This window comes from Harpegnathos saltator, unplaced genomic scaffold, assembly GCF_003227715.2.
Source record: "Harpegnathos saltator strain DR-91 unplaced genomic scaffold, Hsal_v8.6 scaffold5, whole genome shotgun sequence".
Taxonomy (NCBI): Eukaryota; Metazoa; Arthropoda; class Insecta; order Hymenoptera; family Formicidae; genus Harpegnathos; species Harpegnathos saltator.
In genome coordinates this window covers 100,334-128,116 of record NW_020230315.1, presented here as the reverse complement: position 1 = coordinate 128,116, position 27,783 = coordinate 100,334, and the positions used below count along the sequence as shown (strand labels likewise).

Sequence of the window (27,783 nt, the reverse complement as noted above, 5' to 3'; positions counted from 1 at the left end):
ACGGAGAAAGCTTTGCGTCGAACGCAAAACTTGCCGCGGCGCGCGTGTCACTTGGCGCGTCCGGCCGTGCGAGAATCGTCCGATGTTAATCACTACTACGTCTCTCTCTCTTTCACGGTTCTTGTACGATCCCGTTGAACGTGTGAGACTGACAAGTTTTGCGCACGATATAGACTCCACGCCAGGGTGGTCGAATGATCTCGGCAATCGAAAGGTGGGAAAAATCGAATCCTTACTCACCTCCGTAGTTCGGCCTTACTCTTTTATCGTAACTGACGGAAAACGAGTCCAGTATCGCCGAGATGTTCACGTCGCCCAGCATACTGCCGCCGCCAGTTCTGCAAACAAACGAGAATCTCATCTCGCGTCTGTCTCTCTCTCTCTCTCTCTCTCTCTCTCTCTCTCTCTCTCTCTCTCGCAAAGGCGGGTGTTTTAAAAAAAATTACCATAATTATTTGTGTGTCATACACACACACACACACACACGCACGCACGCACGCACGCACGCACGCACGCACGCACACACACACACACAGAGAGAGAGAACGATTTAGTTGAATCCAACAAATGCTTATTTGGAATAGTCCAAATAAATTTTTTGGTTGATCGAACAAAGTTTTGTTTGACGCAACAAAAACATTTTGTTGCAGCTTAGTTCCAACGAAATGTTTTTGTTGCGATCAATCAAAAAATTTCTTTGTATTATTCCAAATAAGCATTTGTTAGATTCAACTCTAAATCGTTCTCTCTGTTCATATACATAAAATTCTCGCGTATAACGTTTAATATTTGATTTAATACTGCTCTTAATTAAATTATATCGTTCAATTAATTAATTAGTATTTTTATTAAATCAATTAAAATAGTAGTAATATAAAATAAATAAAATAGGCAGAATTTCATTCGAATCTCGGAACATACGATAGCAGGAGAGAGGTGTTTGGATTTGGAACGTTGTGAAATTATAATATATATAAAATCGTACAATTATTCGATATAAGAACATCTCCGGGGGGAGTTGGGAAAGTAATTCATTATCGGCTCGGCGCGCAACGACGCAACTCAGCACAGACGCTGATTCTTTTTCCCTGCAAAACTCGCAAATCGTTAAACATTCTTCTCACAGGCGATATATCGCGACGGTGAGATTAGCGCAATAGGCAATTACTATTTATCGCGTTTCGCAAAGTTGGGACGCGTTGAGACGATCTGTTACCGGGGGCCGGCCCTTGGAACACTGCCGCGCGCCAACTCTTCCTGAACTGATATAGATATTGGGATTAGCATTGTTCTCGAGGACAAGTTCGAGAGAAGATATTGTAACAGCCTGCATGACATACACGAGCGCGAGAGGTAGATACGCCCGAGGGTTCGGGGCATAAAGTGCAGCGGGTCTGTTCTTGACTTAACGGGTCAGTAGATACGGATGGTCTCGGTCAGCCAAACAAACGGCCCTTGAGTCCGCGCGGGCTGATACCGTTTCGCATTACCTACGAGAGCCCGAGATCTAACGGGCACAACGCGGGCTGCAGCCGATTCCGGTTCCGCTAAGTAGAGCAACCGTGTACGTGCGATTTCTGCTTGACTCAGCGGCCTGACCAAGATCGTATGTAACCACTTGGCGAAGGCGCCGGGAGAAGCTCCCGGGATCACGCGAAGCCGCGCGCGGTACGACCTTGGTAGAAATCGCGCGATATCTTGGCGATATCCACGCGATTGGTGGATCGCAATTACGCGAATAAATCACCGCGTGCATCAATCGAGACGATCGAGGCGGTCTCGGAAAGAGACGGGGAGACGAGAGCGGGAGAGAGAGGAGTGCGGGCTCTGCAATCGCACCTTTGTGTGTCGGTGTTTCGTTCGTGTCGCGTATTTAGCGCACTTATCGCGCATCTCTCGCCTCGGAAAGTTTCAGCGACGATATATTACTCTCGATACGAGAGCGGAAAACTTGGAGAGCCGCGAAACGGCGCGACGCGGCGCGGCGCGGCGCGGCGGCGCCTTGACCCGCTAAAGGACACCCCGCGCGCTCACGTTGACTGACTCGGCCAAGCGCGTACATACGAGCGACCTTTGACCGCGAGTGGCTCGGCCGATCAAGATCGCTCGAAATTAGCCGCGCGGCTGCCATTAGCGTCGCTGGCGCTAGATAAAAGGCGCTGCTCAGCGGATTAGCGTGTTAGCGGATCAGCACGCCGTTGAGGAGATACGATAATGAGTCCAATTACAGCGACGTACACGTGATGGCGAGCTATTGTTCGCGAGATACCCGAGTCGCGATTCTCCGCCGCTCTCTGCCGCTCTGGAGGAAATACAAATCGTTACTCGCGGCTGCCGCAAGCGCGCGCCGAGTCCGAGTCAAGCTCATTGATGACTCCTGCGAATTAGACCGGCGATAGCATCGCGCACGCTCTAGCCGAGGCTAGTGCGTTCGCTCCGAACGCTTAGGGCGTAAGGAAAGCCTTGACCCTACGACCGATGTGAGTCAGCACAATGTTTCAGCCGCGTATCGTGCATCAGGTTGCGCGCATAGTCTTACAACAGGAGCGTGTAAACCTGGCGAGCTTGTAAAGTGTTAGAGGCGAATCAGACCAATCAAGATCGTGCACGTTCTATTCCACTGACCAAGATTCCAAGCGTGAGTTGTGCGATTTACAATGTGTCCCCGCGATTAGGGAATCACGGGATTTCGTAATCAATTAGAAATGAGGGAAACGCCGCCTGTGTGGCGAGGCTACTTTGTGATTCAAAGTAGCGAGTTCTTTAGTCGCGAGACAAAGTAGCGAGTCCAATCGCCATTTCGTTACATGCGAGCGATCGAACGATATCGCGCGCGATTAGAAGGGTCACGAGAGAAGCCTCGCGCAGCGAGCGAGTTAAAAGCGTCAACGACTCGTCGCTGACAAGCCTTTAGCGAGAACGAAGAGTACGGTCGAGTCGCTGTGACTAAGGCCAACCAATGGGTCGTACGACAAATTGGTTCCCTAATCCATTGGTATACACACACACACACACACACACACACACACACACATATATATATATATCTCGCGATATAATTCATCCGCTCGTAACTTGTCCTATAAATTGTAACGTCTGTTGGGCGCTTTAGAATGAAGGATCAGCGAGTCTTAGTGACCGTGGCGTCTTTAATCGTCGCGTATCTCGAAGGGATTTATCGGACGATTCAGTGAAACTGCCAGGGACTAAGTACCGCGAAACGATATCTCGCAGCGAGGAAGAACTCGTTAGCGAGCTGTGATAATAGGTCAGAGGTTAGGCGTATCGATTAGATACGCGGATATCTACTCTGGAAACAAGGGTGCGAATAATACGTTGTAGATGGTATCGCGCAGGTACACGCGCGAAAGTATAGATAGACTTTGGTTCTTCGCGCATCACGGAGAGTCGACTTTATTTCCGCAAGATTATCGCTCGGCGGAACCGTTCCGCCGCGCCGCCGCGCCCCTCGGTCGGGAACGTGCACGCGGGAAGAAAGGGAGCCTAGTAACAGAAGTGTAGTTTGCGATGAAAGCGAGTTTCTCCCAGGAGTGCGCGTCGTTTGAGCGCACCGATAAATATAGCGCTTTTACGTCGCGTGTGCATGTGCGTGTGTGTATTTTCGGATTGATCTGACCGCGTCGATTATACCGCGCCGACGTGTACACGCATGCACGAACGTCTAGGTGTACGCCTGACAAAGTTCTGAGCTTCTGAGCCGGCTCGAATCAATCTCCTTCGCTCCGCCATCTCCTTCGCTCAGTGATGTCCCCCCCGGCATTTTTCTATAAGCGCCGACGCAAGAAAGCTTTTCGCTGCCTGCGAGCTTTTGTCCTTCTTCTTTTAATCAACTTGAAGTCGGACCGATCTTTCTGCTCGCCCGTGAAAGAGCGGAAAGGCCAGAGCGTCCCTGCCTGGATGACATTTTCGATCGCTTCAAATATTTGAAAGATGTCCTTCGAGATTACTCTTGCTGAGGGCGGGGAGAGGCCTCGTGGGTGTCTGTGTTCCAGACGAAAGGACGCGCGCCTCTTTCATAGGTCTTCAGGAAGGCCGCCATGGAGAAATGTCACGCCGTAGTTAAGCGTTTCATGCTTCATTGCCCCGAAAACGTTGCCTCCGCCAGACAATGTTTTCAGAAGCTCGTCTGTTCCTTAGATCTCGACTTTGCTCCCTTATCTCCCCCTCTCTCTCTCTCTCTCTCTCTCTCTCTCTCTCTCTCTCTGCGGTGCCGCGCGAAAATCTATTTTTTCGCGTTATCCGCGTAGTCTCGAATCACAAACTCGATCGCATGCACGCTTCATTCGTTGCTCTCACGTGTCACAAGTAACATGACGCTAAATTAATGACAATCACGTCGGATAAATATGCTCGGCCCGAAAGCTGGAATTAGGTCGCCTGATAATTCTATAGCCGGCTTTAATCAGAGATTTTGATTACGAGAATTTATTAATCACGTTATCCTCTGATGGACAGTCGGAAACGTGTCCTGCCATATTCAACGGCGACCATATTCCGGTTGCCCGACAGGCGGTGTCCATCAGGCCGTGCTATTATCGCAATTAATAACAACGGCCGTAGAAAATTTCGCGCGACGCCGCCTTGATGTTCGAATCTAGCGCGAAAGAAGGAAATAAGCGGAACGGTTGTTGCACGTACATACGTACATAAGCGTACGTAAGCGCGGACGGGAAGCTGACTTAACGGCATTACCGTAGTCGTAGGTCGCGCGAGACGCGAGCTACCGAAGAAGAATGACCGACATTACGGCGGGCTGGGTGCCGCATCGGTGTAATTGAAAGTCCCGTAAATAAGGAGGACCGTCCGAGCGGACGCGGAGACGCCTCGAATTTCAATCTCCCGGATTTCCAGCAGCTCTTGACCCCCGACTCCCCGACATTTCTTTCGCGCGCGCATTATCCCTCTGCCGCCGCCGCCGCCGCCCCCTCCCCCTCGCGCCAGCCCTCCGTCGCTCGACTTCCCTTTTGCTGTGTTTCTTTTAGCCTTTCCGGCTCGTTGCAATTTTCCTGCCTTTAAGAAATGATGAAAAACCGTCTCACCAATTTTCCCTGGGAACTTACGTTTATTTCTAGCTCGTCAGCTCCGGATCGGTGCGCATGGACGGCAGCTCGCCCCGTTCCTCCTCTTTTCTTGCTTCCTTTCAGCGGACTCGAGGAAGCGGCACGCTTATGCGGGTGGTACTTGGAGAGTTACTCCTCTTGATCGCTATCTAAGAATTCAGACTCCGCGCATTGACTCGCAGTTTTGCTCCCCCACTGCGCCGCCCGTAATGATCGGGCGCGAGTCAATAAAATGCATTATTCGTCGCGCTGCTGCGCGACGACACCCTCGTCTTTCTGATCGCCCGATTCAGCTCGTTCTCGCTGACGCGAGACGCTCTCGCGGGCGTCTCGCATCTGCGTCTCTCGTCGCTCATGCAAATATCGACGTTAAGTCGGCAAGCGCGAGAAGAATTCGCTCCGCTTCGGAACGTCTCTGAGGTCTCTTCGACATTTTTGACGATACGCGCGCTCCCGCTCCCGCTCGCCCCCCCCCCTCCCACCCCGTTCCCTGGCATTTAAATTAGCGTTCCGTGCAATTTATTTCCTGGCTAATGTCAAACAACTGTCAGCAACTTCGCCGACATTGTCGACCACGCCGCAGTCGGCTGGGTGTCTCTGAAAGGCGGAAGTCTCGCGAGGCTTTTGTAAGAGTCTCTTGTCGCAATTAAGAAGTTATCGACTACGAGACGCGCCAACCCTTCTCCTTCGCGCTTCGATCGATCGATCGTCCCGACGAGACACTCTCTCGTCCTCCTTCCTTTTTCGCCGGGTGCCCTTCTCCAATCCCGCGCAAACAATCCTTCCTTGCCAAATATCCAGCGTTTGCCGCGAGGATTGGTTATGAATAATTCATGGTAAGCGAGCGGAGCGGGCTAGCTAGCGAACGAAAAAGCGGCTTTATATACTACCGCTTGCCGGACGCTATATATAATCGCCAGTGAGGGCCAGTTGCACCAGCGGTAACGTTTTTCGCTGTGATTTACGCTAATTTCGGCGCGATCTACCGTTGCGGAAGAGTCCGGAAGTCGTAAGTATGCGAGCGCGCCCTTCCGGTCGGTCAGTGCCGCATGTTTCCTTTTTATCGATATCACTGCTGGGAGCTCCGGCCTCTTCTCATATTTCTCTATCTCTATCTCTCACTTCCTCTCCCCCCCTCCCCCCTCCTCCTCACTCTCTGCAGCTCATTTTCGATAACAATTATTTATGCAGGCTTTTAAATCCGATAAAACTTATCGGCTTCCAATTGCGAGTTTGCTCGATAGATTATTAGAATATACGGCGCGAGTGGGAGTACGATAATTAATACGAGTGCGAAAATAATCCGTAATAATGCAGACATATCGCCGGAAGGTGTCGCGAATTAAAACGTTGTCACGTTACTATTACATTGTCCGACACGGAATATTCCGCCTTCAACATTCACCCATCAACGCGCGCTGCGCTCTCGCTCTCGCTCTGTTCGCAAGAAACGTTTTCTCTCGCGAGGTCTTCCGCCGCGCCGTGTTCCTCCTCGATAAATTCGCGATAATCGAGTAATCGTTTGGTCATTTCTCAACGTCATAATATCGTCAAGCTGTGACGCGCGCGCGTAGCGTTGCCTTTTTCTCGGATAATTGCCCAGCGCCGCGTACGGAAATACGCGCGCACACACACACACACAGCTGGCGCATTCACGCGGACGATATTATTTTCGTACGGCAGGCGATAATAAATAACGCGCGTAATGGGCTCGGCAAAAGCGCCGGCGACGCTCGGGCTCGCGTCGGCCGAGCCAGATAACGTGGGAAAGCCGAGCGAAGAATTCGAAATAGGACGACGCCCGATACGACGAGACATCCATCCGATCGTAACGCCGCAGCCGCCGCGGAGATACATTTGACGGCGGGACGCTGGATGATGGACCGGCGGATCCATTTGTCACTGTCCGTGAAGCGAACCGTCGCCCATCATCATCATCCCGCTCTCGTTCCTTCTGCGCGCGCCAACTTCTTCCGCGCGGCCGCGCTTTCCGGCGATGCACAAAAATCTTGCGAATCATCGGCGCGATGGCGACCGGTCGATAGCTCGGGCTGAGTGGTACAAGCGAGGGAAATTTCGATCGCGAATCAATCGATCACGAACGTAGCTGATTCCGAAGGCTGACAGGAAAGAGAGAGAGAGAGAGAGAGAGAGAGAGAGAGAGAGAGAGAGAGAGAGAGAGAGAGAGAGGAAAAAAAAACACCGGGGTGTCATCTACGGTTTCGCTGGCGTCAGTTCGACGAGAACGGCAGTTGGGGCAGCTACTTTTTCATCCCGTCGCATGACAGACGTGACGATCAGACGGCATTCGGTGTGACGCGAGTATCGCGTCGGCGTATCGCGAAATGTCTCGAAACAGCGCGATGAAAGCGCTCGCGAAAGCGACGTTTAGCAGAGATCGATTGTCGCTCGCTGAACAACGTGAGTCGCGTAATCGAGAACGCGCAATTCGCAGCGAGTAGAGTCTTTCTAATTTGCAGCTGGCAGATGGAGCTTTCATGGAAAAATTCAAGACCCGCGCGTCCGTGATTTTCCCGTCCGATTCCACCTGGATGCTCGAAATCGAGAAAAAAAAACGACCCTTCGTCGTTCTCGTTGTTCGCCTGATTATTCGTTCGATTTCGCGAACGTCCTCCGTAATTTCACGCGCGACGCATACATACGTTCACTTTGCACACTCGCGAGCCAAAGAACCTCCGAAAAGAAGTTAATCCGCTCCAGTTAATTCACAAGCGATGTCACAATAACGATAACCTACAAACGATGCCTATGCGCGATGCGCGTTGATATTCCGACCTCCTCCGTCGATTCCATTCGACTCAAGCTAATTCGCGCGCTTTTCATTAATCTCTGACCTTTCGGCCTTGCCAATATCAATTTCGACTTTTCGAATACAGCGGGAATACAGCGTTAATCCGTTTCGCCTCCTGCGGAACTCTCTCCCTCTCCTTTTTCTTGTTTTCCCGTTTTCCACGAGACGGAGCTCGACTCTACGTCCAAGAGCGCCGCCTTGAAATTTAATCTCGCCTTCGCGCGTGGCTCGCATAAATTCGCCGTGTGCCATGGGACTGGTCGCGCGCGCGACAAATCTGTTTTGTGGGATTTTCCGGCATTCGCGACTGTAATACAGGTGAACGCATTCGAATGAACGCGCAGGCGTTTCTGCGAAACGTGCCTCGCGCGAACGCCCGTCGCCAATGGAAAATGGGAGAACACAGCATCCGGCGGCGAGGGAGAGAGAGAGAGAGAGAGAGAGAGAGAGCTTATCGACGCATCTGTATGAGCTTGTGCGCGCGAATCTGACGTCATTGGGCGCCCTCCGACCCCCTTCTACCACTCGGTGTGACGGCCTCTATGTGGGTTATGACGACGCTGGCGTATAACGTGGTCGCTTAACCCCTTGGCTGCGCGCGTATTCGGACCACGCTTATGGGACCGTCGATTTATACCGCGCAAACGCGCCGTAAAATGAGGGTGAATAAGATCACGTAAAAAAAAAAAAAAAAAAAAAAAGAAAGGAAAGATGTAAGAGAGGCTAAAACCCCGCCGCGGTAATTTCATTGTCAGTGGAACGCAATTACGACCAAGTATCGTCTTGTGCTCGCGGAAGAATTAGCGTTTACTCCAACCTCGACGTTTGCCCCGATTAACCGTTTAAATCTTGTTCGTCTCCGATTTGAGTTCTTTTTCCTCTTTTCGTTGGAGAATTGCCCTCTCCAACGAGTTATCTTGCACCGTCGTTGGCGAGAAAATTTTGTGGAATGAGCGAATTATGATAGATAATAAACGTAACGCGCGCGCGCGTGTAACTGCAAGAAAATTCGCTTTAACGACGCGTGTTAAAAAAGTCCATTGTTAACGCGCGCAATTCCGGCACGGCATTCTCTGATTCAGTTTTCTCCCCCGCTGATCCTGTTTCCTTCGTGCCGTGGGATTTCGTGTTAGTTAACTTCGCACGCGTGAATGTGAGAACGGGGAGAACGACGCGCGGAGAGAGCCGACTCACCACCGCCGCCCAACGTCGTTTACGGCCGTTGAACTTTATGCGAGTATAGGCGGAGGCAGGTTTAATCGAATAAGTTGAGGTTTTTGTTGGGCCAGAGCTCTCTGAAACGACACAGGGAGAATGACACCGCGAGTGTTCCAGGCAGGCTACAAAGAGATCAAGTTCCCGGAAGTTGAATGAATTTCTCTGACGTCTTGAGAGAACGTTGCCTGACATTGCGGGCCGTATTACCGTCTCTCCCCCCCCCCTCCTCTCTCTCTCTCTCTTCCTTTCGTGATATTGTCAAGAATATTTTTACTCCACAAAATCCACAGTGATGCATCAGAGATGATTTGAAAATCTTACGAATTTCTCGCGTCAAGTTGATGACCAATTAAAACGAGCGTTAATTCCATCTTCGACGAATGCGTGTCTATTTGTCGGGTCTATTTCGCATGGATCGAGGAGAGGAAACATACGGGCTGCACAGCCCGTCCTGTCTCTCTTACGTAACGCGCGACAGCCGAGCGAAGCATCCTCGGATGAGAGACGGTCGATTCGTCGACATCGCCAGCGTGTACCTAATTTGTCTATTTTACGCGCGCATACTTCTTTTTAGCCGGGAAACGAAGCCGCGCGTAATCCTCCTTTCATCCCCGTTCTTCTTGCTTCTCAATGTGGCTTAAGAGACAGAGTGAGAGAAGAGAGAGAGAGAGAGAGAGAGAGAGAGTAGGACCGTCGGTATCGCGAGCACCAGCGTCGACGACGTCCCGAGACAAGTACTTCCGGTATTTAGGTAAGCGGCGGGCGGACGTGGGGCGCGAGAAAACAAGGCGCTCCCATTAAACACGCGACGGCACACGATGACGCCTAAATCGCTATCAACGTTTCTTCGGCGCCATTGTTGTTATGTTCGTTCCTAATGGGCGGCGGACGATGTCGAGAGAGAGAGAGAGAGAGAGAGAGAGAAGGAGGCTTCGTATTTCTGCCATTGCAGCCGCCGCGAGAACTTGCCGCTTTGTCTACTAACGTCCTGGCGACACGAAAGGTTCCGCCCAGCGAAAAACAATATTCGTTGCACGGCAGAAAAGTTCTCTTCACCGGCGTACCGCATCGACGGCGGTCATTATCGCGCAAATGCAAGCGCGGCGATCTCCCGGATGCAATCAACGATAGAAAGATTGGCTCGCGAGCGCGCGCTCGCGCTCGTCGGCGCGTTAATATCGGTTTGCGATGCTTCTGCCGAGCTACTCCCGGAGGAAATGTCCGATCGTAATTTTGTCTTCTCGCGGGACGTTTGCACGCGTGCGATGGTTATCGAGGCGCGCGTTCTACCTTCGGGCGAAAGTTTCGGCGAGACGTTTGTAACACGTTGAGAGAACTTGATGCGCTACAGGAGTTCACGGGGGGTGACAGATGTGTCACGAGTTTTCGACGAAAGTTGCACGCCAGAATATCGTGTATCCGTGTCGGCTCGACATGTTAATTGATAATATCGTCGTGAAGTTCCCTTCCCTCCCGCGGATCTCCTCTCCCTGCCGGGTGCTCTCATCTGCGCGCGAACGCGGAGAGGAGAGATTTGGCCGCTGGCGCTGGCGCGAAACGCGCGCGGATCCAGTCCCTCCGTTGAATTCTAATGGATATCCGGAAATATACTTGTACATCCCGCTTACAAACATGTGCGATGAACCGTAAAATCGTGAGGAGCACGCCTGAGAACGAGGACGAAGATAAGGACGAGGGTGAGACACGGACTCATTAAACGTCGACCTCCTACCTCGACGAGCGGATCCACGGCGCGTGGGGGGGGGGGGGAGAAGGGCACTGCGGAAATTGTTGCGCAAGTACGACTACAATAACGAAAGTTGTTTCGCAGTCTCTTAGTAAGCACATTTATTATTCATGCATAGGATGATGCTTGTGTCTGGCTCCTCTTCCGCTCCGCCTCGGCTTCTCTCCGTTTCCGTTTGCTCGCCCGGCTCTTTCCAGTGCTTTTCGGTTTGCGCCTCGCGTCGCTCAAACAGCGTTTAAGAATCTTACATTTAGCCGAATCCCGTAAGGCCGTGCAGGGTGTCTCTCGGGCGATCTTACGCTTCCGGATTACATCGCTCGCCGTTGATCCGTTGGTCGACGTCGACGTTTCGCCGAAAAGAAGTCGTTTACAAATCCGTAAAGGGAGAATAAGTCATTTGTGTGTTTTATCGTATATTTTTCTACATCAAGTGTATGGCACATGTCGTCGACAGTCGACGAAAGGTTGAGCCGGACACGAGCGGGAGATGGCAGATTTAGAATTGAAGAAAAAATAGAGAACGTCCATTCCAGACAGAACAGACATTCCAAATGTAAACCGACGACGACGGGGGCGATAAATTGATTTCACACAGTTACATTCTTCCGGTGTGCGATATGCAGCGTTGATAGCGCTGCCGTATATAATATCTGAATAGCAGCGTTTCATTATGGTTACGATTAATCCCCGACGCGAGAGAGCGATACAATAGCTATTAATATTCCAACGTCATTATTATTACTTTATTATTATTAACATTGCCTCTAGGCAAACCGTTAATTATTGTGTATCGCCGTTGAACGTGCAATACGTCGACAGGTTTTCTTTCCGATTACTGTAATTGCGGAAACGCGCGCATAAAAGCACATTATGCAGTCGGCATTTCGGATTGGAAAGGGACGCAAAAATGCCGATAACAGCTAAAGGGGAATGTTAAAGGTCACCTGGGTATCGTATGGACGTAACTGTTGCAGCTGGTAATATGACTGTAGGAAGTTTTATACGACCACTGCGATTTGTGGATCGCCAGATCGCACTTCGACAGGTTATCCAAGTCGAGATTTTGGTTCTACGTTGACGTTAACGTTAGAGATTTATATTAGATATCAAAGCCGAGCTATTTATAGCTGGGAATTATTTATAATCTCTTATTTATTTCTTCTTTAGTTTGGATCGGTATTTTTTCGTTGTGTGAAAAAAGTACAGCTCTGGATTGACGAATAATCAAAGATTCATGAAGCGGCTATTTTTCAAACGACGGCGGGCTCTATGAGTGCCCAGTCTAAATTTCGATTTGAAAAATATCTCTTTATTTTCGTCAAATCCGTTATACATCGCGTACACCATAACAGAACGATTTTACGCAGCTGGAATCACAATGATGTATCGCTACCCACATCCCGGCGCGGCGTTCCACGTCCTTTATCCTGGCTTCCCGATCCAGCATCCTGCTTCTCGCAGCTCCGCCATGATGCTCCGGATGTCAGTTTATAGCACCGACGTTCGCATAGGCATCGTTCGAGCGGACAATGAACGCGTATTAATTGAACGCAGAACGTCGCAGAAAGTCCGATGAAATATTTTAAGGATCGACGGAAATGACGGATAAATAACGCGCCGATACACACGTGGTCCGCTTCGGGTATCTTCGGCACTCGTCGGCTCGCCTCGCGGTGTCTTGTGCTTTCGGAAAGTCGCACGACGAGAGTATCAAAACAAACCTTCGTACGGCGCGTTATTTTTCCGCGAATGTTTTCATTTCGTTGCGAAGCGGTGAGTACGACACACGCACAGTGAGTACGAAGCGCGCGTATCGGTGCGGTAATTAATCGTTTGCCTCGGGTGATTCGAATATTCCGTCGGCCCGTGAAATTCGGTCTCTCTCGCGTCGGCATTCGCGTTAACATGTATTTCTTCGAGCGAGTCGATCTACACGAGTGTCGGCGGTCGGGATGACGAGCATCCGAAGCAGCGGGGTGCAGGATGTTGGGTCAGGAAGCTGCAATTCGTCGGAACATGGGCAACGATACATCACATGTATCCAGGTATGTAGAATCATTCATCGCAGGATACAAGACTCGGACAAACTCACTGAGCATTACTCGAGTCGAAATTGAGGTTAGGTTAGGTTAGGTTAGGTTAGGTTGTGCTACAGACCGGCGTCCAATTTGCCATATTTGATAAATAATAGCCTTGTAAATCTCTTGACAAAGAGTTTACCAATTTGTATCTGTACTTACTTCATTGTACAAGAAGAACAAGGCAGTGAGACAACAATTTATAGAGCGCAATCCTGAGATTCTTTATTGATCTCGCAAGTTTGAAGATGAAATTTGCAGAACCGAAATTTCGACTGGAAAGTCTGTCGAAAGTTGATTCCATGTTTCTTCGATTGCAATAATCACTATAAAAACGGGCTTCAGCGTCGGTATCAGCGAAAAAGAAACTATATTTTTCGTCGTGCAAATTTAGTGTTCATAACATTCTTGTTCTCATATTTTTGTAACTATCTGCTGTATTGATATAACAATTAAGGCATCGAGGATAATATTGATCCAACGGCGACGGAAATTTCAGGGCGAGAGCGAGAAAGAACCCTCGAACGATCGGTTTTCGAGCAATTAATTGCGTTATCGCGTTATTCTGTATATCGTTTTGGATAAACTGAAAATAGACACCGCGACAGGAGCGTAGTAACAAATTAATTTTGCAACAACTTCAGCTGCATTATTTGCACATGTAACCTGCGAGTGTACGTGCGTATGGTTGAAATTGGGATGGCCGGGATGATATATTGGCAAACATTGTACAAGCGGAGAATCGCGTGTAGCGGAGAGTAAAAATCGACCGATTTGACGGGGACATAAATGAAACCATTATCGAGCACGCTGCGGGGTCGGTCGCTGCGGGGTCGATGTCGGTGACGATCGTGATAAAGACGTCGTCTGCATTGTCTTCGACACCATTCGCCGTCCTTTTCGCGAGCGAGCGTGCTCCGAGTTATGAATGTAAACAATGAGGCTGTAACGGCCGACGCGAATAACCGAGATCGACGATACAGGCGAACACAGCCGACGTCGACGTCGACGTCGACGACAAAGACGTCGTTCTCCGTCGTCTTTATTGCCACTCGTTGCCCTTTTCGTTCTGTTACGGCGCGGCCGCGATTACGAATGTCGACGATTAACTAAGATCGGAGATAAACGCGTCGGGCCAGCTCCGAGGACGAGGACGACGACGCCTCGTAGACAACGACGACGACGACGACGACGACGACGATGACGATGTTCCCCTCGTCCCGTCGTCGTCGTCGTCGTCGTCGTCGTCGTCTCGGCGTTTCAGCGACACCCTGTTCTCATCGTGCCTATTACAGATTCGCTGTAGGCTTATCTGCGGGACACGCGATGCTCTTGGGGATTCAGATAACGAGCCATTGAGCTAAACCGCGGGAACTAGACGTACGGGCGCGCTCTGTTTTCATAAGTGTCGTAAAAATCGTGAAGGGACAACGAAGCCTCACTTACGAGCGCTCAGTTATGCGTTAAATACCTGATAACGTCTAATATCGTTTAAAAACGGTCTAATAAAGTCCGTTGAGAATACAGTCTCGAGAGAATGCCTTCCTCGCTCACTTCAACGATTGAAAATTTGTCGTTTATGATTCATTAATAAACGAAGCCCCGTGTCTCATGTCACACATATGCGCGAATTTAGAAGAATTATTAAGCGCGCGTCTTACAGACGCTTGGCCCTCTGTTAGAAAAGATTCCATTGCTAAAAGTATCGACGTGCGCAACTACTAAGTCGCGAGACGTTTAATCGTGTGATCAGTGTGGCGCGAGCGTTTATCACAAGTTTTTATGATCCCCCATGCGGGGGATGCTCGGGGACGAGTTTCGCGGAATAATCGCGGCGAATCGTGTCTTTAAGCGATTAATTTTATCCCGACAGTATCCCGATCGCCGGACGTGCGAGATTTCTACGCCGCACTGTAATGCCAACGTAAATATAAAACGTACGTAATTATCGATTATGTGCGCTCACACGTACACGGCCGTAGGTATTTTTAGTGTTAAGTGACACTAACTATAGGCACGCAGGCTTACTTAATAGTAAGGTTAACCACGATGAAGAACAATAACGATGAAAATATCGCGAGCTAGCTGACTGGTGGCCGGCAGCGGCCGGGGGCGCGCACGCACGAAACTCACTCTCCGTATCACCGTCCTAAATATTAACCGACGGAATTTGATTAATCGGCCGGGCGCAAAAGTTCGAGAATCTCCAGCGGAGGAGGAAGGATCGCCAGAAAGGAGAAGAGTGTGGCCGCCGCGCCAATTAAAGCGGATCGCGCAAAATCGCGCCGCCTGCTGTTAACCTTCGGTGTATTAACGCGCGGGATCAAAAAAGACCCGATAACCTCGCCGGCTTCGAAAAAGCGGGAGATCCAATAAATGCGCTAAAAACGCCGGGAAATAAGCAAAAGGCGGCGATACACGTCATCCGACACTGTCGCGGCCGTCGTCGTGTGGTGTTTATCAGTCACGGGGAAGGGCCGTGTACGCGCGAGTCGCTCCGACGAGCGAAAAGAACCGCCGGAGTGCCTTGAGAAGCAATCGAAGTCGAACGGAACGAGCGCCGACGCTTCGGCCCGGAGGAATTAGATCTCGTTAACCCCGTTACGATTCGTGGTCGAATTTCTTAAGGCACACGCGATCTCTTAACAGGAAATTCAGATAAGCGTCCCTTGGCCTAGACCGTACGGACACGAAGAACACACAAGGAGATTGCGGACGACCTATCGACTAGCGCGCGGCGGCACGGCCGCTGCGACGGCCGACTAAACTGCAGCCCCCCGTTACTTTTAATAATTAAGGCGCGCTGCATTCTCATTAGCCGCGGTGACAATAAAATTGCGCCAGCGTTGCCCGCCCGTTATTACGTAATGGAAATGTCACTGTAACACGGCAGGAAGGGGGGTTGGAAGGACGGTGGGGAGAAGAGTGGAAGGGTGAAAAAGAAAAGAGGGGTGGACGAGGGATGGTCGGCGACTGGGTAGGGAGGGGAGTATTCTTGCGATTTATGCCGGCCTTTTGCATCCCGCAGCGTGCACCTCCGTTATTAAAGCCATTAAAGGTCGCGACTATAGCTTGCATAATTAACCAAGATCGATGGTACAACCGACAGGAAGAACGGCGACGTCGCCCCGCCGTTCGCTCCGGCGGTACAAGCTTCCAGTACTTTTTATTACGAATTATGACTGACGTCCCGCGGTCGGCCGAGTCTCGCCATCTGCCCCTCCTCCCCCCCCTCTCGCCCCTTTGTCCGTTCCTTTCGCGATTGCGACTTTCGCGGAATTCTTCTGTTTCCCGACTGTTTCTTCAGCTCGTCTGCGCACGCGAAAGTTCGAGGGTGGCTCGAAGGATGCTCGATCATTTTGACGCGCCGAACGCGAGGAGAGTATGTATCTCTCTCTTCCTCTCTCTCTCTCTTTCTCTGTGATTACAATTACACTCTCCACGATAAAAATTACACGTCGAATGAATCTCTCTTCGTCGTCGTTATTACGCACGACATTCTCCTCGTCCTCGTCGCTGTTAACGTGATATCCGTCGCATCGTCGCTGGCTGATGGAAGGAACGGGAGGAGGATAAGCGTTTCTTCATTAGGTAGAATCATCTTGGGTATTTGGATCGATTAACACAGTTAATTAATTCGTGTTCGCGAACTTGCGGATGCTGGTGTACAGAGTCTTCGTCGCGTGTGCGTGCGTTAATATCAGTCGATATGTACGCGTCGGTATCACCAGCTCATAACACGAGCTATCACACGGCAAGGAGACAAGGGGGAACAGTCACCGCCTGTTATCGCCCAATACGGAATACCTCATCTGTCTGTCGACGCGCGTATACAACGTTTTCGATGCAGCAGTAAATTTCACCTCGAACGGCACTGCCTCTGCCCCCCTGCCACCGTCCCCTTCCTCCCAACCTACTCTTTTCCACCCCTGGCCGTCGCTCCGCACCCCCGCGGCTCTCGGCCTTACTCCGACAAAGTCTTCATCATTTTGCGTGACAGCGAATGTTATCAACGTTAATGAGATATATGCGAGATGCATATCGTTGCCGTTTTATAGACGTCTCTTTCACCCCTCCTTCCCTCCCACCGCGTGCGTTTATTATCCCGTTATGAACATGGTCTCGAGAGTAATAACTACAAATGCGTCTGCTTCGTGAAATAAACGACAGTCGTTCTTTCTTTCTCTCTTTTTTTTTCTTTTTTTTTACCGTTCCTCTCCTCGTTCGGCGCTTGCATATTCATTCGCCCGGTGGTGCGTACCGCGGCGTTTTTTTTTTTTTTTTTATCACGGGCGCGCGTATACGCAGCGTATTTCTTCCGAGAAGAGCCGTGTCAGTTAGCGAAGAAACACGACCTTGTTACTCGCAATCAGTTGCGCCCCTGACAGAAAACGCTCGGCGGCGCCTTTAATATCGTTATACCGTCGTTTTTATCGTTACGCGACCACTGCGCGATTTATGGCGGCGCGGGAGCCATAAAGCACCATCAGCTCGTGTGATAGCCCACATTTACCATTCCGCGTGAACTTAATAATTCAGCGCTCGCGCGATTCATAATCTACCTCTCCGTTAGATTGATAATGCCGAGGTAAGTATAAAGGAGCCTCGCTTGTGTACGCGCGCGCGCGCATGCGAGTATGTGTGTATAAATGGACGCGGATAATTTTAACGACCGCCTGTTATTCGCGACACGCGAAAAATTCTAACGAATCGGGAGTCGCGCTCCGATCTAGAGCTGCGCGCTATAATCGCTCATACTCTCGCGCCCGGTCAGCGGGGAAGAAAGACCCGGGGCGAATCGCCGCGATCCTCTCAGCGACCAACACACCCTCGCACGTGGGGCGGTAAGCACGCTCTGCGGGGTGCTGCTATTACCTACTTAATGGGCATGCCAACCGAATGCAACGAACGTTATTCTTACGCCGCGCGGCCTCTCACAGCCAACTGAGCGCACCTCCGTTATTATAAGGGCTTTCATGACTGGAAGGGAACAAGCCGAGATTAATCGGCCGCCACTTTCTTTGTCCGCGAACGTGGCTCCTGCTTTTACGCGCGCGAGCGCGATGCGAACTTGGCGGAGGAATAAAATGGGGTTCCGTTTTTAGATCCCTTTCACTGAACGCTTATTTATTTATTGAAAAACGATGCGGACGTACGAATGCGGCAGGCTAGATAATGCAGAGACGACGACGGCGGCGGCGGCGACGGTGGACGCGAGACGCCAGTCACGCGTCATTATTGGGATACGCGTTGTATGAATGAGCGGCTCAACCTTGCGCGCAAACTTATGCGATATATTTAAACTTTTACGACACACGTGAATATTTGAACGCGAACAAAGAACACCGGAGGAGCACCGAAGAAACGAGCGTGCGCGATACTTTAGCGACTCCTTCCGGAATTTAATTACAATCGAGGGTCCTTCAGTGGGGGAAATGTCGAGGTTGCGACAGTTTCCGCACCATGTTATAGAGATCGGAAATGCAAGGATATAATTATTAAATTTTAATCAGTGACTCGCGGTATGCCGTGAACGATATCGGAACGCGCGATAGAAAATGAAATAAAATTTCGAAACGATGTGTTGTATGCAATATTTGCGCATCTTAATATAGCGACGTAAATAAACGTAAATAAACGTAAAGAATCATATAATAACGCGTCTAAGCGGAGATCGTCCGTCCGCCGTCCTTGGGACGCGCCGTTAGTCGCGCAAACAATAACATTGGCTTACGCCTCGAACGTAAGTGTTTACAGTTTTTGTCGCAGAGACGAGACGTCGCGTGCTATTTCCGACTATTCCAGTTCGATCGGTCGAGCGGTGAAGTTAATTGTACGATACGAGCGTGCGCGCGCTGTCATTCTGGGATTCTCAGGAGCAATGCGGCGGTATATTCTAAGATCTATAGGGTATATAGTGCACCTTGTTTTTATGAGATTTAAAAGACAACACCGTCTGAAATCGGATCTTCAACGGAGAAAATACGTAGTCGGAGATAAAGTTCTCCGGTGAGATATCAACGATTCACAAAGACATCAGGGGTAACTAGAAATATTGATAACTCAGACTGAATTCTAATCATTTCAGTCGGAACTTTTGAATCGCTTATATCTCATCAGAGAACTGTTTCATTTTTAATTACTGCTTAATTTCTTTGTTTGTATATCTCTTAAGAAAACCCGCTTTCTGTTTCAGATCTGGCGAAGCTTGCTGTCGCACGGTGATGCTGGAGGATGACTCGGATGACCTGTCGGAGATTCTGGAGAACGTGAATGCCGTACCGGAGGATCCGGTTCGGGCCAAGCAGGATTGGCTCGAAGGTGAGTTCATTTCTTTTTACTGAATTTTTGAAGACTTTTGACCACTCTTCTGTTTGATTCTTTGCGATCGATCATTGAAACATAGTCGTCGAAATAAAAATCAATATATTTCATAGGAAAATCCGCTTTCTGTTTCAGATCTCCCAAAGTTGATCCTGGAGGACGTGAATGCCGCACCGGAGGATCCGGTTCGGGCCAAGCAGGATTGGCTCGAAGGTGAGTTCATTTCTTTTTACTGAATTTTTGAAGACTTTTGACCACTCTTCTGTTTGATTCTTTGCGATCGATCATTGAAACATAGTCGTCGAAATAAAAATCAATATATTTCATAGGAAAATCCGCTTTCTGTTTCAGATCTCCCAAAGTTGGTCCTGGAGGACGTGAATGCCGCACCGGAGGATCCGGTTCGGGCCGAGCAGGGTCGGCTCGAAGGTGAGTTTTTACTCTCTTTCCGTTACTAAATTTTTCAAGATTTTTCATCACTTTTCTACTTGATTCTTTGCGATCGATCATTAAGACAGTAAATAATTAAAACAAAATAAAGAAATAAGAATCAACAATTATTTTCAATCGCACGAAATAATGGAGCAGGTGAATGAAAATCGACGTTTAATTCTTTGCACTTGTTGCTTTTAAAAATATTGCGGGAGCTTTGTATGTCGCGTTTACACATGCTGTTTCGTTGAAAGTTGAGCGGCAGATCTAACCAGCAAAACATCTTTTTTGTTCCAGATTGAGATAGCTGAATGTGGCTGGCCTTGAGTTGGCGTTATATTGGTGAGTCACAAACACAAAGATAAACATAAATAGAAAAGATTCAAGGTGGGGGTTTCGAAAATTTCGTGAAAATTAATGCGATTTACCTTGCCTGTAGATTGTGGGTTTTGCATGTGTGTGTTTACGTGCTGTCGAACAAAATATGCTGCTCAAACAATCAGGGAATCGTCTTTTTCAACGTTTATTCTTATTTTCTTCTTCTTTCTTATTTTATTTAGTAATTGCTCAAAATATCATGAATAAAAACTTCTTCTTTTCGAATACATTAATTTTTAATTCTAACTATTAGTAAATATATCTACGAGTATATCGATGTTTTCCTCTGTTACGTTTGATTCAAATTATATAATTATGCAATAAAACTATCCGCTTAGTGTAACGCCCTGATTGTACGGAGCAATGCATAATGCGCATCAGAATTGCGCCACCGCGCACGAAATGCGTGTGCATACGGAATCAACGCGGGAGCGATTATTGATGAATTCGCTCATATTGCTAGATTTCGCGATCAGCGCGTCCGCTCTTTAATTCGCGTCGCATTCATTTTGCTCGCGAATTTCAATTTCACGATTTTCATTATTAGTTGCTACACGCGATACGCGGCCGCGAGTGTGTCAAAATGGCACACAAAGTCGTCACGAATTTACGAAACAGAAAGTTTGCGTTTTGAAACGTTACAATGAAGAGTATTGTTATCCGTTTCACTCTCGATTTCGCCGAAAATATCGCAGGCTCCGATTCACTCTTTTTTAAACGCGATTCGCGATTTTCGTGTGTATTTTCAGTAATCCAGGATTCATTGAGTAAATCGGCAGATGTCGATTTTGTTGTTCTTCAGCCATTAATTAATCCGTATATCCGACTCGAGATAAACCCAAAATTTTCTTAAATCCCGTCGAAATATTCGTTAAACGTCGTCATAAGGTGAATCAATTAATCACGTCGCGAGAAGCAAAGTGCAAGCAATTGCCTTGCATTTCCTATGCGAGCAAAGCAGCGACGTGGGACGTGGACTGGACTTCCGCACGAGAGTCGACGCAGTTCAGGATGTAGCGGCGGACCTGGCTGGACGTTGCGGACTTAACTGGACGTCGTGGGATTCATCGAATGGTGAGCGTTGAACATGAACGCTCACAAAGCGTCACAAATTAAATTAGTAGTTCATGCATGCACGTAAATCGCATTGGTTTTTAACGAACAGTACAGTACTTTAATAGCTGAATGAATCTGGACGAAAATTAGAGTCGGACATTTTAATTTTAAGCTGTCGAGAGATTACAGCAATTGAGGATGTCGCGACGTAGATCTCGCTCCGTTAAAACTGCAACTTTGCTCATTATCATTACTCCGTCGTCACTCGCAACTTATAAATTTCTGTGTATTATATAATACATTCCGCTTTAATAAAGTTCCAGATTGCGCTATTGAAGTATGGTACAGCGGTTTTAGGATATTATGCATAGATTAAGATACTTGGCGACAATTTCGTGACAATCTCGCTGATAAGCGAATTGAAACTTGAACTTTGACAATTTCTATATGCAATATTTCTTCATCTTGCTTATTATATTATACATAACTGAAGTCAAAACTATAATTAGCATCAATTCTGATACGAATTGAAAGTTGAACTTTGACAATTTCTACATGCAATATTTCTCCATCTTGCTTCTTATATTATACACAAGTGAAAACTATAATCAGCCTGAATTTTGATACGCATACGTCTCATCTCAATAACTCGCATAGCGAGACTATAAACGTAGAGAGAATAGTCTGTCGCGCGCTGTGAGAAACCGACCGCGTTTGTTCGATGATTTCGGCAACCGGGAAGATTCGGTACGGGCGCAAATGTTGTAAAACGCGGCGCATATTCGGTTGGAGTGATATTGCGGTGAGGATAGCACGGTGGTAGAACGACGATAGAGGCGGACAACTGTTATCGGCGATAACGACGTACGAGGTTCTGTAACGTAAGCTGGACACGCAAAATCGCGATGATTTTGACGGGGATTGGTGAAGGCGCGCGATCGATAAGCAATAAGCAGTAAATGGAAATTGCGATTCTTCTCTCTTGCGGGGAGAGAGCCCTGCAAGAATTTCGCTCACGAGAAAGGGTGAAATTGCACGCGCGCTGTTATTATTATCGTCGACGAACGCCGTTGTAATCGCGGCACAAGGACCTCATTTTCCTAAATTTCGACGATAAAATTTGTCCCGGGCAAGAAGTTTATTAGGACCGGGCGCGACTATTTTTACCACGTAAACGTGCGTTCGCGATTTTCGCAAACAAAGAATGCCGCCGGAGGTCGGATTAATGTTTTAGTGGCAATCAAGCGGGCAATAATATTCAACGCGTTTTCCTGCAGAAAACCTGCCCGTAAACTTTTTATTTCCCGCATGAGACCCGCATTCTCCCGCTGATATGTTATGTTAGAATTATTATTCCCGTGTTAAATATTTATCGCGTGTAAGTCGACCCGAAAACCGATCTCATATTTTTTCAATATTTTGTTATTTGTTTGTTTGTTTGTTTCCATCTCCATTCGTTAGATGGAATGCGATTGCAATTTCGCGAGCCATTGATTCGCTGTTTCCCATTTCGTGGTCTCGTCGTCGAAATGTTTCGCAAAGAGGGGTGATAATAATAATGGTAATAAAAAATACATTCGCGGCGCGCGAACGAGAGTGATCCTCGTGGGTAACTCGCGTCGCGCGACTCCCATCACGGATGCATTCGAACGCGTCTTGCAAAGTTCAAACCATTTGCGAGCTGCAGTTTCACGTGAATGGTGTACCAAGACCTTGTCATAAAGTTACGCTTTATCGTGTTCCACGCCAGCGAGGGCGGCCCCGACACGAACGCGGCTTACGTCGATCTGCCAATCACGAGTTCGACTCTTGGAAACGCGATGCCTTTACCTTCGTGCCAGGATGTGCTGGCAAAATGAAATCGACTCGAACGATCGCCGCTCTCTCTCTCTCTCTCTCTCTCTCTCTCTCTCTCTCTCTCTCTCTCTCCTTGCCTTTCGTTTCGCCTCGGATATTTCACGTCCGCGATAAGTGAGAGTTTCTCGATATCGGCGTTTTTGCGCCGCACGTCGCGATTTATTTACCGTGATATTTTAACGTCGTACGTTAATGAAAGATCGCGCGCGCGCGCGCACGGTATCTCCGGGGAGATTTGTTTCTGAAGAGAAAAAGAAGATCGCGCTGCGCGGAAATTCCTCGTCAAAGGGCGCCGTCGCGCCGAGAGATTACGATTACGACAACCAAGGTACACCTTGTATGATGAACAATGAAGCCGTAATGAATTGCTCGCTAATGAGATAACGCGCAGCGCCAACGCGTGGTTCTTTGTTGTTATAGTTCCGCGCGACTGGGCGCGAGCAGATCGAGAGAACAGATACACGGAGACACGGGGATTAATTAAAAAGCATATCAAGAGAGTACAAGTAATTTCGCTGGTCGCGCACGCAGATAGAGATACCTCGCGGATTTCTCGCGGATTTCTTTCTTTCGACGTCGCTTTACCGTCCGGTGGAAGGTGCGAGGTGAAAAGGCGAAGCACTGCGCGTATCAGCGGCCTCCCGATAAGCGTAGTCCCGCAATTGCCCGCCCGCACGGGATTACCTATAGCGCGAATCCAGCACGCAATGGAGATCTGCGTTCCCGATAGCGGCCACTTTAGATCCCCTTTCGCCGATCCTTCTAATGCTAGCGTTTACTTCTTGCGTCCTTCGTTTTTGTACGTCGCGAAAAACGGTCATTACGTCACTGCGTCTGCCGGCGCGACATCTGCCAGGCCTCGCACCAAATTCGCTCGTTGTGCCTTTTCAAGTTTCGAGCTATCTGCGATGTTGATCCGCTAATCCGTTTATGGCGGAGGAACTCCGCCAGGGATTGCCACGAATATTACACTGTGCGAGCGTACACCCCAGGATAGAATTCGCCCGAGAGAGAGAGAGAGAGAGAGAGAGAGAGATGAGTAATAACATCTAATAGAGCTTGTTAAATCATTTGCATGTGTAATTTCTTCTCTCTCTTAACAGCCTTCGCGTATCGCGGAGTAAATTATATTATGTTTCATGGCGCATCTCCCGAGATATTCGCACGTGTAGCATACATTTCTCACTTGAAATGGGCATTTCGTCGAATCGTGAGCGCCCGTTTTTCGGTCAATAGAAGCTTTTTTAATCTTTTAATAATCTCCCTCTCTCTCTCTCTCTCTCTCTCTCTCTCTCTCTCTCTCTCGTAAAATACATAAAAAGCCGTCTGCAGATGTAAATAATTCCACGGGGAAAGCTGCGAGGCTAAACGTATCCGTTTCGTTTTACTCGGCCGGTCTTCGCGGAACTGGAGAAGCGTCGAGATTATATCTCGAGCGAAGCGCGGCGTTATTATTCCATATTTTAAATCGAAGCGCGGCGCGCGGCCGCGGCGGATTTAAAACACGCCGAGCAAGATTGGCCGGCAAGATATTTATGTTACGACAGTATCGTTGGGGGTTGTAGCGGCGGATGTTACTGCCCTCCGTGGTAAGTTCCGCTCCCGGGCTGCGGCAAGCTTGCCCGTCTATCTGCAGCTGCACCTTATCCGTCTACCCCCCTCCCCGCCCTCCCACGTTGTCGCAACATCGGTAATACCTTCCGGGCCGATCATCGAGCCCCGATCGTGGGGAGTAAGGGGTCGTTTAACGCGCTCATGCTGAGTGCACCTCGCGTACAGGGATTGAGATCCGCGCGCGCGAGGGCAGGCGTCAGTAATGCACTTTCCGATAATGCCGCCGCCCCGTCGCCCCGTCGCCCCGTTGCCGTCGCCCTGTCGACGTAATCGCGGTGCAGCCGTGTCCATATGTGTCTGCGCTCACACCGACGAGCGCACGCAGACACGGCCAACGAGATTCACATGCGCAGCTCTACGACTGACTTATTATTCCGGATTACTCCGATTTCTCCGTTGTACCTCGCGGGTCGCCATCCGGTTACCGGATGTGGATGAGCCATTAATCGCGTTACACGGGCACGTTCCGTAGCGTATTTTCCGTAGCGTAGGGGATTTTTAGTTCGGCGGGTTCGGAATTATCGACGAGCGAGCGAGGGAGCGACTCTCGAGGCTTTTCAGTAATGTTTCACATTTGATAAATGAGAATTTTCGCTTCTCCCTTTTTATTTGTCCGCGCGAATAGCGCGGAAAGGCAAAGTGCCGAGGGCAGGCTCGTTTGTTTTAGATCGTGTATGTGTGGTACGTTTAGTATAAGTTTCTTACAGCTCGCGATAACGTGAGCGGATAATAAACGGATGGACGGTAAAAATGCCTCGTTTGAGCGCGCGCGCGTATCGAGTTTCGAGTTGCCAGCCAGTCGGGATCCAAATCGTCTCTTTGTCTCGGCCCGGTGACGTCACGTTTAACATTTCACAATAGCGTACATACCGCGACGACGACGCTGGACGATCGATTTGCGCTCGTGATTTTGTGATTAAAGCCGCGATAAGGGATATTTCGAGCGAGTCGCGCTTGTAAGCTATATTACCCAGACATTAATTAAAGAGCTCCGGATATCGATCATGAATATTCGAGCTCTGCTTAATAACACACGATTTCGGTACACTGTATATACCCGCCCACGTGCATGTGTGCTGACCAAAGTGTACAAACATGAGGGACAGGTGGAGGGAGGGGGGCGGAGAAGGAGGCGTGCAACGCTGCTCGTCGCCTAGATTACTCTGATTTCTCCGTTGTGTCCAACGAGTTTCATCCGGCTACCGGACGTGGATAAGGAATTAACCGCGTTGCGGGGCGTGTTTCGCAAATACGCAGACTGCAATGCAACTGCAGTCGGGAATGCAAAGTTGATCAGATTAGAATCAGATTAGAATTAGAGCAGAAGCCACAAGGGCGGCTGTTTGTTGCTTTTTTTTTCCGCGCGATGCCGTGTTAATATCTCGACGACGTGACAACGTGCGATATTGTTGGAAGCTTTTCGCTGCGAAGTGCAAACGGTGAAGCGTCTCTCTCTCTCTCTCTCTCTCTCTCTTCCGCTAATAGGATCCTGATAATTAGCCGCTCGCCCCGACGCCCCGTTCGAAAGCTGTCGTTGTACTTGCGGAAAAGTGCATAATTTCTTTTTATCTCGTCCACCGGGAAATACGTATCGACGTACGGGAATATATCATATATTAATCGGACAGTTTGTTCAATCGCGATGTCGCCGGCGCTGACGATTTTTAATCGACCGTGGGGAGTTGAGAGCGCGAATATTAGTTATATTAGCGAAGTTTAGGTACGTGCCTCGCGCAATTAATAATTACTGCAGACGATCATTGTGACACTGGTTAATACCGAATTTGCAGCTGACGCGTATGTACGTCGATTGTGTGTCACTCTGCTCCCGGTTTTAGCCCGGTTAGCTTCGATTTGCAGTCTCGTGTGTGCCACATGAAACGCAAGTATTAATACGCGAACAGCGGCTGTTTCACACACGGAAAGTACCGGCGCTCGGATTACTCTGACTACTTCTCCGTGGTCTCTATCTAACATTCGCGCGAGTTCGATCCGGTTATCAAAATGGCTCCAGGCTGGCCGGTTTGGCCCTGGACTGGGTTATCGCGGAAATATCGTCGGGAGACTTCGCCACTCGGAAAGAGCAACGAGGGTAGTTCTTGACGAGCGACACGCGTATCTTCCTAACTCCTCCGCGCGCTATCTCCGCGGAATGTGCAGAATGTTAACACGGATTATATCGGTACTTTGGACGTAGTTTCGAACGTGCGCCGAGTTTCAGCGCTCATCGATCGCTTAGTTTGCCGCGGTGTGAACCGGGTTACATCAATTACCAATTATCATTATCACCGTTATATGTTTGTGCGCACACGGGGCGGCCGCGTAATCATCTCGTGTAATGTATTTTAAAATTATACGGCTCCCCAGTTATTATTATGATTAAAATCGGGCGAGCTAAGCGCACAGTGGAAACAATTTGGCCACCGATAAATAATTTGTTACGGGCCTGTTAATTTGTGCTAACAAGTTTGAAAGCGGCATTCTCGACTTTCTGTTTTCTTTTGTCTTTCGGCCGAATTGATTTGATATGTGAACGGCGAAGAAATGCCGTACGAGGTGCAGTGGTATGGGAAGGGATTTTCGCGGAAACACCGTGTGGAAAGGAACGTTGCTTTGCGGATTATTTGCGCGAGAATAGGCTTTGCCTCGCAGCGATAATAAGGGTCGCCGAGCCGCGAGAGAGAAACATAATTTCAAAGCTAGAGTTAGGGTTAACAGAGAGGGAGCTAGCCGAAGAACTTGCATTCCAGGTTTAACAGAAAGCGCACGGGCTTGTAATATTCAAATATTAATCATGAATATTCAAGTCTCGTTTGTGACAACGTTTTGCCTCGGATTCCCCGTGTAGTTGCGAAGACGCTCACGTCTTCGCGCGAGAAAATTTAGTCACACATGCGGGAGTAATGGTCGATGCATTTTTAGCTAGATAACAACTTTCATGAACGTCGTTGAAGAAGGTGGCGCTCAACGCGCGCGGCACACACTTCCAGGGGACTTATTTCCAAAACGTGGCTCTAAGCGCGCATCAATTTTCCGTGGCAACGACGTTACAACGTAATCTCGCAACTATCGCGCAAACGAAGTTTGTGTAAATTACCGGTCGTCAATAGCGCATTGTTGTTCTATGCACTCCGGCGCGGTGACCGTGTAATTCTCCCCTGATAATACCGAAAATCGCATTAGCGC

The 27,783-nt window shown here is 49.0% G+C and overlaps 1 protein-coding gene across 13 annotated transcripts in view; it reads right to left on the bottom strand.

Annotated features, from left to right (window-relative positions):
- Positions 1-27,783, bottom strand: part of Rdl (Resistant to dieldrin) — a 79,902-nt gene that overhangs the window by 36,027 nt on the left and 16,092 nt on the right. For 12 of the 13 annotated variants that reach the window (XM_019840883.2, XM_025302568.1, XM_019840888.2 and 9 more), the window contains exon 2: positions 241-338. In XM_019840883.2, coding sequence (XP_019696442.1) covers positions 241-338 — 98 coding nt within the window. Of the gene's footprint in view, positions 1-240; positions 339-5,081; positions 5,231-27,783 lie in introns of those variants that run through there. The other variant, XM_025302570.1, reaches the window with a different exon arrangement.